General features: G+C 43.7%; 1 protein-coding gene and 1 long non-coding RNA gene across 3 annotated transcripts; one reads left to right on the top strand and one right to left on the bottom strand.

The window, feature by feature from the left end:
* Window positions 1-204: 204 nt before the first annotated feature.
* Window positions 205-3,056, top strand: LOC124996723. Its single transcript, XR_007110885.1, has 2 exons — window positions 205-2,155; window positions 2,600-3,056. It is a non-coding gene; the product is annotated as an uncharacterized LOC124996723 (long non-coding RNA).
* A 438-nt stretch (window positions 3,057-3,494) lies between these two features.
* alpk2 (alpha-kinase 2) lies at window positions 3,495-13,345 on the bottom strand. Of its 2 annotated transcripts, XM_047570002.1 has the most exons (11): window positions 13,250-13,340; window positions 9,581-11,514; window positions 7,127-8,591; window positions 6,888-7,035; window positions 6,207-6,334; window positions 6,067-6,111; window positions 5,668-5,966; window positions 4,841-4,929; window positions 4,537-4,754; window positions 4,416-4,464; window positions 3,495-4,321 (listed from the first exon to the last, which is right to left on the bottom strand). In XM_047570002.1, the coding sequence occupies exons 2-11, from the start codon at window positions 11,336-11,338 to the stop codon at window positions 4,114-4,116; spliced, it is 4,407 nt and encodes a 1,468-aa protein (XP_047425958.1). In that variant the 5' UTR covers window positions 11,339-11,514; window positions 13,250-13,340; the 3' UTR covers window positions 3,495-4,113. The 2 variants fall into 2 exon arrangements, with proteins under 2 accessions (XP_047425958.1, XP_047425959.1); XM_047570003.1 differs by lacking the exon at window positions 4,416-4,464 and having other exon boundaries at window positions 13,250-13,345.
* Window positions 13,346-14,635: the final 1,290 nt, after the last annotated feature.

The following is a 14,635-nucleotide window of genomic DNA, read 5'->3' as shown; positions in this document are numbered from 1 at the left end:
ATGCATTTTCGACTGATATTCTGTCTATACCCATAACCAGTAAACAACCATAAAAACCAGAGTCTGATCATTTCTATGGAAGTGGGCAAACTTACAAATTCAGCAGGGGATCAAATACTTATTTCCCCCACTGTATATATATATTTTTTTTTTCTATTTTTTCCCCCACAAAACTAAATTCCTTTAAATACACATTAACATGAATTCCACATCTTTTAATAAAGAGATAAATGGAGGCAGAAGACGTTACGATACAGAAGCTGAATGTGTGAAATGCATCGTCGCAATAAAAAAAAGAAGAATTTTATTGATTTGGATAAAACTTTAAAGTTACAAACAATATTTGATTGTGTGTTGTTGATTTGAATGTTGTGTGCGGTGTAAAGTGATATTTCCGCGTCACAATCTTTGGTTGATGAGACATTTTTTATATGTTTTTTTTTTTTTTTAATTTTTACATCACAAATTAGAATATCTTTAAATACACATTAACATGAATCCAGCATGTTTACAGCAGTTGCCAGGTATGTTTGGAGCAGGTTTGTTTACAGCAGTTGCATGCCCCCCTTACTGTTGTACAGGTTTGAACTTTAAAAAAATTAATAAATATTTGTACCTGTGTATTATTTCAATGATAATAATGTATATTTCTATATAGTACTAGGCTGAGTTTAATATAGAACACATAGAGTAGGTAGGCGGTCATTATGTAATCTCTGCATCAGTTTGTGGCCTGAAAGACCCCTGTGCTAAATTATAATAGACTACAATGATGGAGGCCATTATGTGCCATGCATACAGTACACAATTAGTATATGTTTGACACCTAATTGCACCTAACTGTAATAACATTATACAGATATGTGTTTTTTTCCATTATTCATATAGAATATATTGAATATTTCTTTCATGTACAAAGTTTTTCAAAAATACAGTTATCCCACGTGGAGGGACACGTCTTCTGAGGACTTCACTTGAAATCTGGCGAACCTCAGCGCAGTTTCCTTCCACCAACATCTCTGGAGTATAAGTGAGTCCGCAGTGGACAAATTAATGAGATTTCCAGCTCCACTCTCTGCCTCTCGTGTTGGTGTGTCTGTGTGTCCACGTGGTGTGGTGAAGGGACCCCAGTTCATTCACACAAGCAATCTCAGAGTTATCAGCTCCAAGGACGTGCAAATAAAAGCCACCCTAGCAGTGCGGGGACATTTTATCAAGCTCGTCCTACCCTCGATCTGGTCACAAACAAACCGAGAGCCAACTCGTCTCTGGATTCACCTTCTAAAACATTCCACTTTCTCAAAATAAATAAATAAATAAATAATAAATAAAAATCTGTTCTTGTAAAAAAAATGGGGCCTTAGATTTAAATTTTGTCAAAGTTTGACAGTCCCGCACAAGCCTTTGTTTGGTGTTACGTCACAGTTTAGTCCTAGGATGACGCCAAGTTAAAGCCATAAACTGAGCAAAATGTGGATGAGAGTAAACTGACGTGAAACATAACTCAAATGAAATCATTTTTACAACAAATAAAATTAGCCATAGCACAGTTTTTGGTGAGAAAAGTTTTGTTATTCTCCTCATTGAAACATTCTTCTGATGGTTTCACCATAAACTGCAAATATAAGGCAAAAACTATATAAGGCAAAATTTAACTAAACTTTTTTAACATTATATATTTGTGTCTATCACTGATGTCGACAAAGGACAAACTGCTGCTATGATGCAGTGAAATTAAAAGATAAGTTCCAGTCTTACATCACTGTAAGACCACTTCACTGCACCAGGCTGCATGTGTTAATACTTAATAATATATTCATTCAGTCACAGTGACTCTTTTTTTTTTTTTTTTTGGTCTCCCCCTCCTCCACCCTTCACCCTCTACCTCTGGTCAGGGTCGATCAATACTTCCCCCGTAGCTTATCACTAATGTGCAACTGGCTGTTTGTCCAAACTCTGCTCTGTCTACATAAAGACTTGGACTGGACGCCACCAAACCCAAATGCAACGCGGATCACCTCACGAGCGTGCTGCTGCCGGACGCACCACTGGACTTAAACTGACACTAAAAAAAAAAGACAAAAAAAACAAGACAGAGAGAGAGAAGGGCGGCAGGAAGGAGAGGGGAATGAATGAAGCTGGAAAGACACTTCAGGTGAGTCGTTGCTCCGATATGTAAAGTTACAACTGTTTAGTTTGAAAAGCTGGTAATTAAAGAATTATGTTGAATTACATTCAAAACCCTAAAACTCATGGAGATGTATCCTCCAAGTTTGTGTAGCGTGTACTTAATACGCTGCTTTATTTATCTATTGCATTTTACAAAACTTGAGGCATGACTGTTGGTTGCAGGTCACACATTTTTCCACACAATCATTCACACACGCATGTGCACACAGCTGCAGTCGTCCCCACAGGCGGTAGAAAAGAAACGTAAGGACTTTGGACACTTTGGATAAGCCGCGAATATTTGCTTGGTGACTCTTTTTCTGTGGTTATCTCTGTTTTTTTTTTGTATTAACAATAAAACTCATTCATCTAGTTTTGTATTCCTCCTTATTTACTCCATTTGTCGTCCTTTTTTTTATTTTGTCACCAGGTTCGATCCATCCACCCGCCGGTTTGCTCTGCCTGCGCGCCTTCACCAACCCTTGTCCTCCAGAGCTGTGGAGTGTGACAATGGTGTTTGTTTCCTGTGTATCAAACGCCATTATCACACTAAATAGCTACAGTGTGAAAAGGACCTCGGTGCGCTCCATCGCTCCCGTCAAATCTTTTCCTCCTCGATCGCGCAGCGAAGAGTGAGCACGTGGCGCCACGATTGCCCGGGACACATTACACCGGTGAGCGAGAGGACGGAGATGAACGGAAATAGACATGTTGTTGAATGTTGAGTGTGACCCAGTTAGTTTTTTTTTTTTTTTTTTTTTTTGCATTCGAGGCGCTAACTCGCTGCCCGGAGACCTTTCGCGTGCGAGTCGAGACGAAAACAGACGCGCCGCTTGGTTTTCATGCTGTCTTTCTGCGTGCCTTCATTAATAAAGAGTGTTGGTGTCTGTCGAGTGCAGGGTGGATGTTCGCACGTCGGCCGCTCCCGAGAATTAAATAACTCGTGGGGGTTCGCATTTCAATCATTGACCCTCGATCACACATTAAAAACACAGGCTGCGAGCTGTGGCAGAAGAGGCCGACATCTTTTAGCGGCAAAGATCTGAAGTCCACGTTCACGCCACTTGCCAGGTTGGACGCCATGTCAGCAATTTAGGTCAGACACAGTAGGACAAAGGAGCTTATCGGCTATGGAGACGATTTGAGGCTATAGCTGCAACACTACTGAGATCATGTCTCCTCTGGACGTTAGGTCACGATGACCTGATTTCACTTTGAACACGGGTCTCTAGAAGACTGTAAGACCAGTCCAGATCCTCGAAATGGTGCCAGAAATCAGTGTAAAGAGACATAAATGCTCAGAAAACATCACAACAATTCAAAAGTCGACTTCAAATGAGCTTTATGTGTACAAATATAAACAAGAGCTCGTCTAGAAATCTGCAGCTTCTCTAAAAATGAACGAAATAAATGTGGTAGCTATGGTAACACCGAGCTGACCTTTGCACCCAAAAAGCACTCACTCACACGAGCCACTCCGTAGACACTTCCTCTAGTCAGTCGATCAAAAAGTCCATTAATTTAATGGACGGGTGGTTTGACCATCACCACCACAGAAGTAGAAAAGACGACGCCTGTAGAGAAGAATCAATCAATCAATCAATCAACCAGTCAGTCAGCCAGTCAGTCTAAGACGTCACGGTTCATCACTCTCATCATTTTTCTAGTGTTCATTAAAATAATTCCAGTTTCCGCAAAACTGGTGAAATAAAAACAATAGATACAAACGCTCCTCGCCAAAAGAATGAATGTTCAACATGGGGCGAAGAAAACGGTCAAATAACATCACATCTCCTGCTTATGTAGCAGTCGAGTCCAAAAGTGTCCCTGATGATCAGGCCCGCTGCAAACTAAATCTGTGGACACTCGTCTTCTAATTTCTCCGGATGTCCAAAGAAAGTGAAGCCAGTTAATTAATAAATAACGTCCAGGATTCTCCTCCTATTATGTTTTGCCCTTCACCGTCGGCCCGAACATTTTCTTCTTGGGTGTAGCCGACGGTTGGGGTTTGGGTTTGGGTGCAGACGCGGCCTTTTTGGCTTTGGGCTGCAGGGATTTGAGGCCCAGGATCTCGCAGAACGTGTTGCACTGGTGCAAAGCTTTGAACTGGTCGATGAAGGACGTGGCGCAGTTTCCTTTGAATCCCTTGTATCTGCAAAGAAATAAATGATTAACTGATCATTTACTAATTTGCGTCTCTTTTTTTTTGTTGTCTTTGTTTTTTCTTGTTCTCCAAAAATACTCACCCTTTCTTACAGGTGGCTATTCCCACATCAGTAAGCCTCATGCCCACTCCTAAAAGCAAACTATATTTAGTAATCTACATTGTGATTTAAACACGCTAATCTACCGGTAAAAGACACCAACCTTGCATGTCAGTGACCAGCAGGTTCCCCTCGGTCCTGTGGTAGACCCAGTGCTGGAAGGCACAGCACTTCTGTCCTGCCTCCGAGTCACGTCTCATCAGGTTGATCTCCTTCCCGTCCTTCACTGAGTACTTGACAAAGTCTCCGATGAGCTCCTCTTCCAGTGTGGCGTAGGGGATGTCATTGGATGGACGGTGGACCAGGTAGATGGGAATTATCCTGGTGGAGGCATGAAGTGATCAGAATGTTAAATCGTAACATTAACAGGCTAGTGTCGGCTCAAAGAGTTACTGTTAATGACTCACTCTGGGACGTCTCCGAAGGCTTCGACGGACTGGGCTGCAGTGGTGTACTCTTTGATGTACTCTCTTGCTGTGTTCTGGACCTGACACTCCTACAGGACAAAAAAGCAATTGTATTATAACATCTCTACACATGACGTTAAGGCATCTACAGAAAATCAAAAGAGCAAATTTTACAGAACACAGCTCATACGCATCACTATGTTTCCCTTTATCCTTTCCGTAGATAGTGCCACATTTTGCATTATCCTTCATATATGGTGGTCAAATACAGCCACAAAATAGAAAATGACATATAAGAGGCAATACAACGGTGACCCCCTAGGGGGATACATATAATTCCATGGGTTGAGCTCTATTTGTTAACATTTAATAGTGGTTTCTAATAAAATTCAACGTTACGTACTATATCTTAAATTGTCTGAGACCAGTTTTATTCTTTACTTAGCAGTTTGCTCATATGCCATCCACAGATGGAATTATTTATTTATCTGTTGGCAGTATTTTCATATTCATTAAAGAAAAGAACATTGACAAAAATCACTTGTTTATCACTTTATAATTCCATTCTGTTCAAGTTTGTTCTTTTCTCAGTATACACATTTCACATATTTACTTTTGCTTTAAACTGAATTCTGCTGGAGACTATTTGCCTGTTGTGTGACACGTACTAAAATTTAATGATTTCAAAAGAGAAATTCGAGGTTTATCAAGTGTCAGGAACAACATATTGTCCCAACTTATATATAACTTATACAACTTATACCTGTTATATCTTAACCTATGAAGGACTACTGGGCCCATCCACATACCGAATGTGGCGTTTTTACCTCTACAGCCAAGGTAAAGTTCTTCTGAACGAGCTCGTCGTTGTTCTTGGTCCCGTAGCTGATTGAGTTGTGTACTTTGAGCACGCAGGGGTGTCCTGGCAGTAACAGGGGTATCTGACCCGCTTGCAGCTTGGTCCTGAAAGCCCGCCGATGCATCCCTTCCCCAAAGTGGACCTTCTCGGTGAGGATGCTGGCGGGGTGGTTTTCACCGAAGTATTGATCAGTCAGGAAGTTTTCTTTGAACATCAGACTGGAGCAGTGGACGTCCTCCTCCTCGCTGCTCACCTCTACCGGGGCGGCTGGGAAACAGAACAATACAGACAATGTGCAATTTAGCATTTTATGTTTACAGCTCAGCTGCGCAAAGTAATAAAACTATGTTCCTAGAAAGCAACTCACATAAAACGGTCTTTGGAGATGGAGGGATGACGATCTCACTCAGAACTGTCAAAAAGAAGTCACAAAAAGAATAAATGTCTTTAAATCAGAAGTCCAGTTTAAAGACTTTTCTCTTTCTCTTGATATATATTTATATTTACCTTCATACGTGAGCAGGTAGTCCAAGATAACAGACCCGTGTGAGCTACTGAGCCGACACTGGTACTTGCCCAGGTGCTTGTTAGAGGCATTGTTGATGGTCAGTGACACTCTGCTCTCGTCCCCTGCACTTCAGACAAAGGTAAGATGTCACAAGACTAAAACCTACTTATCAAAGTCACCAGACTTGAAGGTGCACGAATCTCAGTTATGTGTGTTGCATAGTTCAAAATCAACTACTGACTTGTAATCAAAACAACTAAAACTACTAACGTGTGCATCACTTGATTAAATCATTATCTTCAGAATCTGTATCCTTGTTTCACAATAAACTGACTATTGCACAACAAAACGCGCCCTTATGGGTGAAAACAAAGGAGTATTTACCGCTAGTGCTTTGTTTTCACCCAAATGGGGGGCGTGGCCTAATTTTCTACTAATTTTTCATCTATAATTCAGCCTGCAAAGCCTGGCATGGCAGATTTACCTTTCCTCTTTACTTTTCTAATGTCTAATTCTACATGTAACTACCCGCTAACTTTCCAGGCTAATGCAGGCTAGATGCTAGTGAAAAAATTGGGAAAAAATGTATAAAATAGTGAGAGTATAGGGGTTTATGACTTGACTGAAGGTGCAGAGTCTTTGAGAATATTGTAAAAATCAGGTGTGGCGAGACTGAATACCTTCTCTTGATCTCAGACAGGACTGTGCCGTCTCTGCTCCAGTTCACAGTGTAGTCGGAAAAGACGGCAGCAAACTGACACCACAGGCACAGACTCTGGGGGTCCCCGCTCACCGAGGCGGCCTGGATCTGCTGCACCACCTTGGGGTCTGCAGAAATGATCGTGTACTTTTATTATGGCGTCTGTTTACGTGCTGTGACGAAGGAGGGCAGCTGAATTCACAAGCTGTATTGCCTCACCTTCCTTGGGTGGGGTTTTCTGTTTGACCACGTCACTGTACGCCTTCTTACGAGTTCCTCCGACCTCGGCCTTGAGCTCGCTTCCCTTTGCTTTGACTGAGACGTCTGACTTTGGGAGCTTGGCCTCCAAAACGCTAACGATCTTCCCAAACTTATCCTCTGACAGGCGTCGCCTTTTGACCACATCGTCACTCAGAGGGGATGTGAAGCTGTTCGGCGTGTGGTCTTTATGACCTGTGTGGTGTGGAGGTTGTTCTCCCTGGGGTGTTTTAGCCTCTGATTGCTGGGATTTCTTTTTCTCAGCAACCTCTGACTGATCACCACCGGCTTTAGCGCCCAGCTTGGCCTCGAACATATCAATCCTTCCTTTTGCAGTCTTTGGTTTTGCTCCATTCTCCGCTTCATGCTCGCCCGCACCGATCACTGATGCTGCGCTCTGACCGTGCTTCTTTTTCTTTTTGCCGTGCGGCTTGCCTGCGCTCTTCTCAGTCACCAGACCGGTCTCAATCACCAATTTAGTCTCCTTGGCCTCGAGCCCAGTTGGCTTGTTCTCAGCAGTGTGGTTTTCTCCTGCAGCAGGATGAGTTTCTTGCCCTTTGCATGTCTGCTGTGCGGTACCGTGGTGGCATATGCTCTCCTGTTTTTTGGAAGCTTGCGCACCATGTTGATGACCGGAGGATTTATCCTTTTTGGAGCGAGTTTTGTGAGGCATCTTTTCAGATTTTACCGCTGGGGCGATGGCTTTTGGAACCTTGAAAAGAAACGGGTCATTTAAATCTAGAGTGACGTATGCGACGCGCTTTTCCTCCGAGATGACGAAGTGATCTGCAGGGAAAAAGGCTATGCTTTGTAGGTCCCTACTGAGGTCAGTAATCTCCTCGTTTATTGTTTTCCTGGCAGGGTAAAGACCCTCGACTGTGTCACTAGGGAGCGAGGCCGGCAGAGATTTCTCAGTAGTGTTTGTTGTGTTCTGCTTTTCATGAATCAACTGCTCATCGCCTTCCAGAGATGGTTTGGCAGTAATTCCATCCTGACTTGGCCGGAGGTCGCAGCGTTGTATGTGATCACAAGTGAGCTCTCTGTTGTCATTGAAAGACCTTTGGGCGCAAGCCTGATCTACTTCCAAGCGCCTGTTTTTCCGGCAGACGAGGGAGGAGCCGATACCGAGAGGAGCTAAGGGCATAATAAACTTTGGACTCTCCAACTGCGGCCCCACCTGACGTGCTCCATCGAGGTCTGTTAAAGTGTCAGACGCCGTGTGCGTGTCAATATGCAGGCCTGGTTGCGTGTCCACACCTGGCACGTGGGAGTTTGTCAGAGTTGTGAGGAGGTTTAGGTTTGCTGTCGATTCATGGTCATCCACGGAAGGCTCCAAACATCTCTGTTTAGTTTTCGCCTCAACCTCGAAGCCCAGCTGCTGGATGCGGCATTCGCCCGTCACTTTGAAGAGTCCATCTCCAAAGGGCTGTTGATTAAAACGGACAAATAACAATTTAAGTTAATGAAAAATCTGTAGAGATTCAGAAGCAAGTGATTACATTAACGGCTCATTCTGCAGCCAGTGTGCATTAATTATTCTCTTCACATACCTTTTTATGGAGCCAGAAAGCAGACGTTTATAAACCACCATGCTTCTGTATCCAACCCCAACGTGCATATGTCCTACATGCAACTTAAACCTTCAGAGTCAGAAGATCCGGCAATGCTTTTCCCACCTAAGCCAATCAAATACAGTCTCCTAGGCCCAGGGACCTGTCAGCGTCCTGATCCTGGGTTTTTAAAGGAGATGCGGTGGGAATGGGTGTGTTAAAGGGCACACATGAAAAGAGAGAGAGTGCGAGGGAGGGGGTCGTGTTTCAGTCCTCAGCTGTGCTCTCCTCTCACCCCTCCGCCCTGACACGCCACGGATGCATGCTATTATCATCGAACTCCCGGCTATTATTAGATGCCATTTCTGTCCATCTGAAGTTTTCCTCTCGGGCACTCCTGTTTCCTCCAGCACATGGCAGCTGTCAGTCTCTGGGCCAAAGCGACTTATCCAATAATACAGAATCAAGGATGGGTGCAATTCCTTGGGTGCAAACTGGGTGGCTTCAGTCCAAAGCAAGCCGACAATACTCGCGAGTCTCATGCGTGGTGACATGCGCGGATCTCACCTCGTGACCGGCCATCAGTACTGAAGGTATGGTGACAATGACAAGGACACAAGGTGGAATGCCTCTTAACGTTCTAGCTGTGTTTCCAAAGACCGTGACTAATTTGTCTGCTGGCCAGAGATGTAAAGGTTACTGCTGTTATCTCCAGCGTGAAAGGTGAATCTTTCCATTGCTGTCTTCAGTGAATGTGAGAGTGTACACAGGCGGGTATGTGTGTCATTAGTGTGGATTAAGAAGCATAACATCCACGGTTTCAACATCATGCCGTGCACTTTCACCTGCAATAAGACCATCTTACCCGCTCAGGAGCATCCAAATCTGTGTCCTCTGTTATATTCAGTATGATTGGATCCTCTTCACGGCTGATGAAGATGTCTGAGTCCAACGTCTGGGAATATTCAGCAAACGGAGATAGGTCCAAATCAGAAGCAGAAGGTGCAGATCCAGGCGTGAGCGTGAAAGCCGCCACATTCCCGACGTATCCACCGGGAGAGGCCAAGGAACACATGGATGAGTGCTGGGGAGCAGAGCGTGGAGAGTTCTGCAGCAACTCTTCTGGCTCCTTCTCTTTTTGTGATATAGCTTCTGAATCACACAAGGATGTGACAGCCTGTGAGCCCTCTCTGTCACGGAGTTTAGTTTCAAGGCACAAAGGGAGGCAGCTTTGTCCAGAGTGGATGGAGCTGTCTGTGATGCTCTGCGCCTTCATGGGCTGATCCTGGACACCCATGGCTGCTTCTGTCTCTGTCTCTATGTGAGTGTTTACCTCTGCTAGCGCCTGTGTCAAAGCATCTATCTCGGCCCCTATCTCAGCGAAGGCAGCTGTGATGTCCTGTGGTGGAGCCTCAATGATCCCAGTCCAGTCTGAGAGTGCGCTAGCCCAGCTGTCCACTGATGACCACCTCTCAACTGGTGGCCCCCAATTTCTGGTGTCATCGCTCGACCAGCCAATCCCCTCGCTACCATCAGGGTTGTAATCTGACACTTGCTTGTCTCCTGGGGGAAAACAGAAGTCACCGGTAGCTGAAAACCCTCCTTGCATCCCAGAATTACCTGGCTTGCTCAAAGCGTCCCAACCTTTCGTACTCTCGACTGCCAGATACTGGCAAGCGTCCAGCCAGAGCTCGATGGGGCTGTCACTGCGCTGTAGCTGCGCATGTGAACCAGTGACCTCCGCTTTCTCTCGCCTGACATCATTTACCGACACAAGGTCCACCTCCCAGGCATCCGCGGCAGGTGGTCCAAGCCCTGCGTGTTGGCTCACGTCTGACTCATACATCTCTATAGCTCGTTCCTCACTAGATCCGTGATGACACTGTGTCACAATGTCTACTGAATCACACATCAGGGCATGTGCATCACGGTTCACCTTTTCCACCTCTGTCTGTGATAACGGCCGGTATCCGGGACATCCAATCTCATGGGGATCAACGGTTGAGCTCAGGATGAAGTCCCGTGTCTCGCTTTCAAAGATATAAAGGTCTGACATAGGCGCCACAGCTGTGTCACTGTCTAAATTATCTGACTGAGGTGATAATGACCTTAATAAAGAAGTGGCTTGGCCGTGCGCAGAGGTGAAAAAAGCCTCAGATATGGATGGCAGTGCCCCAAAAGACTCAGGTATACTTTTTTCTTGCATTAAATAAAAAGACAGTGGTGACTCTTGATTGCTGTAAAACTCTAAAGTTTCAGATTGGGGTGAAGCGTAGTCATGAGATAATTGAGGTAACGGAGGTAGCACAGATTCTGAGGAGTCCGAACAGCAACGTGGCCTGAAACTATCATCCTCTGGTGAAGGCTCTGAGCAAACTGGAAAGCAGTGTGGGATGTCAGGGGGGGACGGAGAAGCCGTCAGGGTGTCTGTGCTTTTTTCCTGAGAGAGGTTTAGAGTCGACTTGACTGACAGATCGGACACAGTATCTGTTCCTGCCTCGTGTGCAGACAGCATGTTTACAGTGGGACTGTGCAACACAGAAACACAGTCCCCAGTTTGACTGTCTGCGAGAACCGGTGGCGACTGTCTTTGGTCGTCTGTGAAAAGAAGTGACAGATCCATCAGGATTCTAGTTCCGCTTCCCGGGGAGATTTTCTGAAAGCCGACACCAGCCGTGAAACACCGACCTCGGGTTTTTGGGGTGGAGTTTTGTGCACAGTGACATGTTATTTTGTGTGTTTTCCGGCATCATTTCTTCCCAAATTACAACTACATCCTTGTGCTTTTATCTCCAGAACCTGCAAAAGTGACACATGAAGTTAATTCAGATGATCTGCAGGACTAGAATAAACAGAGCGAGCCCCGACCTGAGCTTCACTCAAGTGTGAATTGGCCTCCTCCATGCATCTGAAACAAAGCCCACCATCTCCCTCTAGCTGTCACTTTGTGTGACATGTTTATCCAAACTGCACGAGGCGGCCCATTCTGTGTCGCGTTTCATCTATTTTAAGAGGCACCTTATCAACGGGAAACCTTCCTGTTGCAATTACTTAGCGGCTGATAAAAATGTCTGCCGTCTGGTTGTTGCATTGCTGCCAGTCGAAGACCACACTCTCCTGTGTCCGTTGTTTTCCACCTCTGCAAAGCAGAGGTGGTAAAAAATGCACTTCAAACGTATTATTACCTAGATCCTATTTAAAGATCCTATAAAAATATTCAAGCTGCGAGGAAAAAAAATAATAATTACACCATGTAATATGCTGGAACAAGTCTGCATGTTTCATCTTATATCAGAAATAAAATATATGACAGGGAGAGTGGTACAAACTAGAGGGTTTATTCTGTGTAATACTCATGTGACTCCATTCAAAGAGAATCTACAGTTCCAGATAAATGCTAATCTGATATTGATATCCATGAAACTACTGCACAGGGGTGCAGTCTATGCTACGCTATAGATGAAGCACTACACATTTACGAATTTCATGCCTCAAACTCAATTATATTTATATCTTATGTATCTGAATCTTTCTCCTTTTTCTAACGGATCTTCAGCTGAAAGTAAAACCACGGTGTCTTAAAAGCGGCACAGGCGCAGCGCCGGTGCAAGGTGTTGAATGCGGAGGCTTCAAAACACGCACGGTGATATAGAAGACTGCAGGGAGGGGAGCCGGTGGCACAGACACTGGAAAAATACCGGCGCATCTTCACCCATGACCTGCATTTGTCACATTCCCGCCGCAGTGAAGGACACCTAGCCGAGCCATCAGGTGTTTACTACAAATCCTGGCCACGCCGGGTATAATGACAAACACATGGAATATAAATACCGTTCGAGCTATTTTCAGGCGTCAGGTTGCTCATCTTAATTTTTGTGAATAATTCTCTTATGAGCGTGGTTGATCCATTTAGCCGCGCTCATGAGGGAACTGTAGATGGTTCGACTCCTTTCTTAATGTTGGATTTCATCACGATGAGCAGATTTGTCCGTGTGTCAGTCGCAGTGCAGACTTAATTCAAATCTTGATGAGTGGTGCATTAAACAGGGCTTGATCTAATGCACCTGTGCCAGGCGTAAAAAATAAAACAATAAAGCTGTCAGCACTTGGGAGCAATAAAGTGTAATTTGATTTCATCTTGACGGCCTGTGCCAAAATAGATCCATCCACCACCCCCTCCTCAGAAGAAGCTCTCTCTGTGTGATCGACTCTCGTCCTAGAGCAGCCGCTATTTGGTCATAGTTTCGAATAATGAGCGAGTAAAGACGGCCTCGTATTTCTCAGAATTCACTGCTAATTTGCTTTGGAGTAAAGGGCACAGCCTTTACTCGTCAACAACGTGTGCCATCATGCAGCGGATGAGCAGAGTGTGTAAACCTATCAGCACTGCAGATGAAGCAATGATAACAATCCCAAAAGAACCCCCCAAACAAATCCCCTAAACCACCCAACGCATGAATCACGACCAATAAAAGGTATTAAAGCAGTTGTCCTGGCTGAGAAGGGGATTTCCAGCCGTGCATGCGGTACGTACCCTTTTCATAGCCGTGTGGTTGAGGATATAGACCTATGATGTAGTGTGGCTTCACTGCGAGTTCAGGCAGTGCTGGCAGTCTCAGGGTGAGTGTCTATTTTTAGATGTTGTCCCCCACTAGTACAAAGTCGGTTACCTGATCTTACGGACATGTGCCAATCTTGAACATTTAACACGCTGTATCTATATCTGCAGGCTGGTGGCCTACTTTTCAAACACATTTTGTCTTTAATTCAAGAACGATGTTGACTCTTGCCAGTGGGACAATTAACTAATGACTTTACTCACTTGACTTGTGATGTTGTCACAGTTTTCTGCATGCGGGGAAAAACATCTATTGTGTAGCAAATTTTTATTTTTTTTATTTAGTTTTATTAGTTATCAGCTTATTTATTGGTCCAACGATTTGAAACAACCTTATATAGTGCAATATTTAACTTTCTTGCAGAAAAGAAGAGAAAATAAAGAGATATCATCTTGGAGGAGGTCATAATTCACAAAGAGGTTATTTAATTAAAGTCATGCATTTTTCCAACCGTTACAGAAGAAGCTGATTTTTATTTTTATTTTATGCGTATGAAAAACTCTCCTTACGTTCATTACGTGCAGATTACTGAATAAATTAAAACACAAAACAGCTCCAGATAAATCCTATCTATTCTTGTTGTTGCTTGTCGTTTGATAAAATTACTAAAATCTCTTTCTCTGTGTGTTAACCTATAGGGATCATATTTCACTAACAACCCTCCAACTAGTTTGCAACAGTGTGCTGCTGTCACAGTCATAACAGTCCAACGAGGCCTTCAAGTTCAGTTATGGGTCATTAGTTAACTCAGTGATTGCTCAATTTACTCAATTTACTGCACAATTTACAATTTACTCTGACAAGTTAAAGAGCAGAAGCCAGTGCCAACTTCCAAAATTGGGATTCCAGTTTCCACTAATCCACATGGCCCAATAGGTCTTTTTTTTTCTTTTCTTTTTTTTTTCTTATTACAAGATAAATTTGAAGGGGTTAAAGAGAAAATGTCTTGTATCTCTACACTGAATATAAAACAAGAGCCTTTGTTGCCTACACAGACTCCATTAATTTTTTTTTAAAGAAACATAAAACACTATAAAGATGAATTGTGGTGTAAGACGAATGTTTCCTCCTCTTTCTATTCTATTCTCATCTTTCTATTTTCTGTATTTTATATCCAAATTTTTCGTTGCTCTATGCACGAACACAAGTTACTGTATTTTCCTAAAGCTTTCCTTCATGTTTTTGAGCACAGACTTTACTCTGAATCTTGCAAAAGCTAGTTTTTAGTTTTTATTTTATTATTTTAGTTTTTATTTCTCGTAAAGCCAATCACTGGAGACCAAAACATTTTGTTTTTCCCG

This window comes from Mugil cephalus, chromosome 19 (assembly GCF_022458985.1).
Source record: "Mugil cephalus isolate CIBA_MC_2020 chromosome 19, CIBA_Mcephalus_1.1, whole genome shotgun sequence".
In the NCBI taxonomy this organism is placed as follows: domain Eukaryota; kingdom Metazoa; phylum Chordata; class Actinopteri; order Mugiliformes; family Mugilidae; genus Mugil; species Mugil cephalus.
The sequence above is the reverse complement of the archived record's forward strand: the minus strand, read 5'-3'. Positions and strand labels throughout refer to the sequence as shown.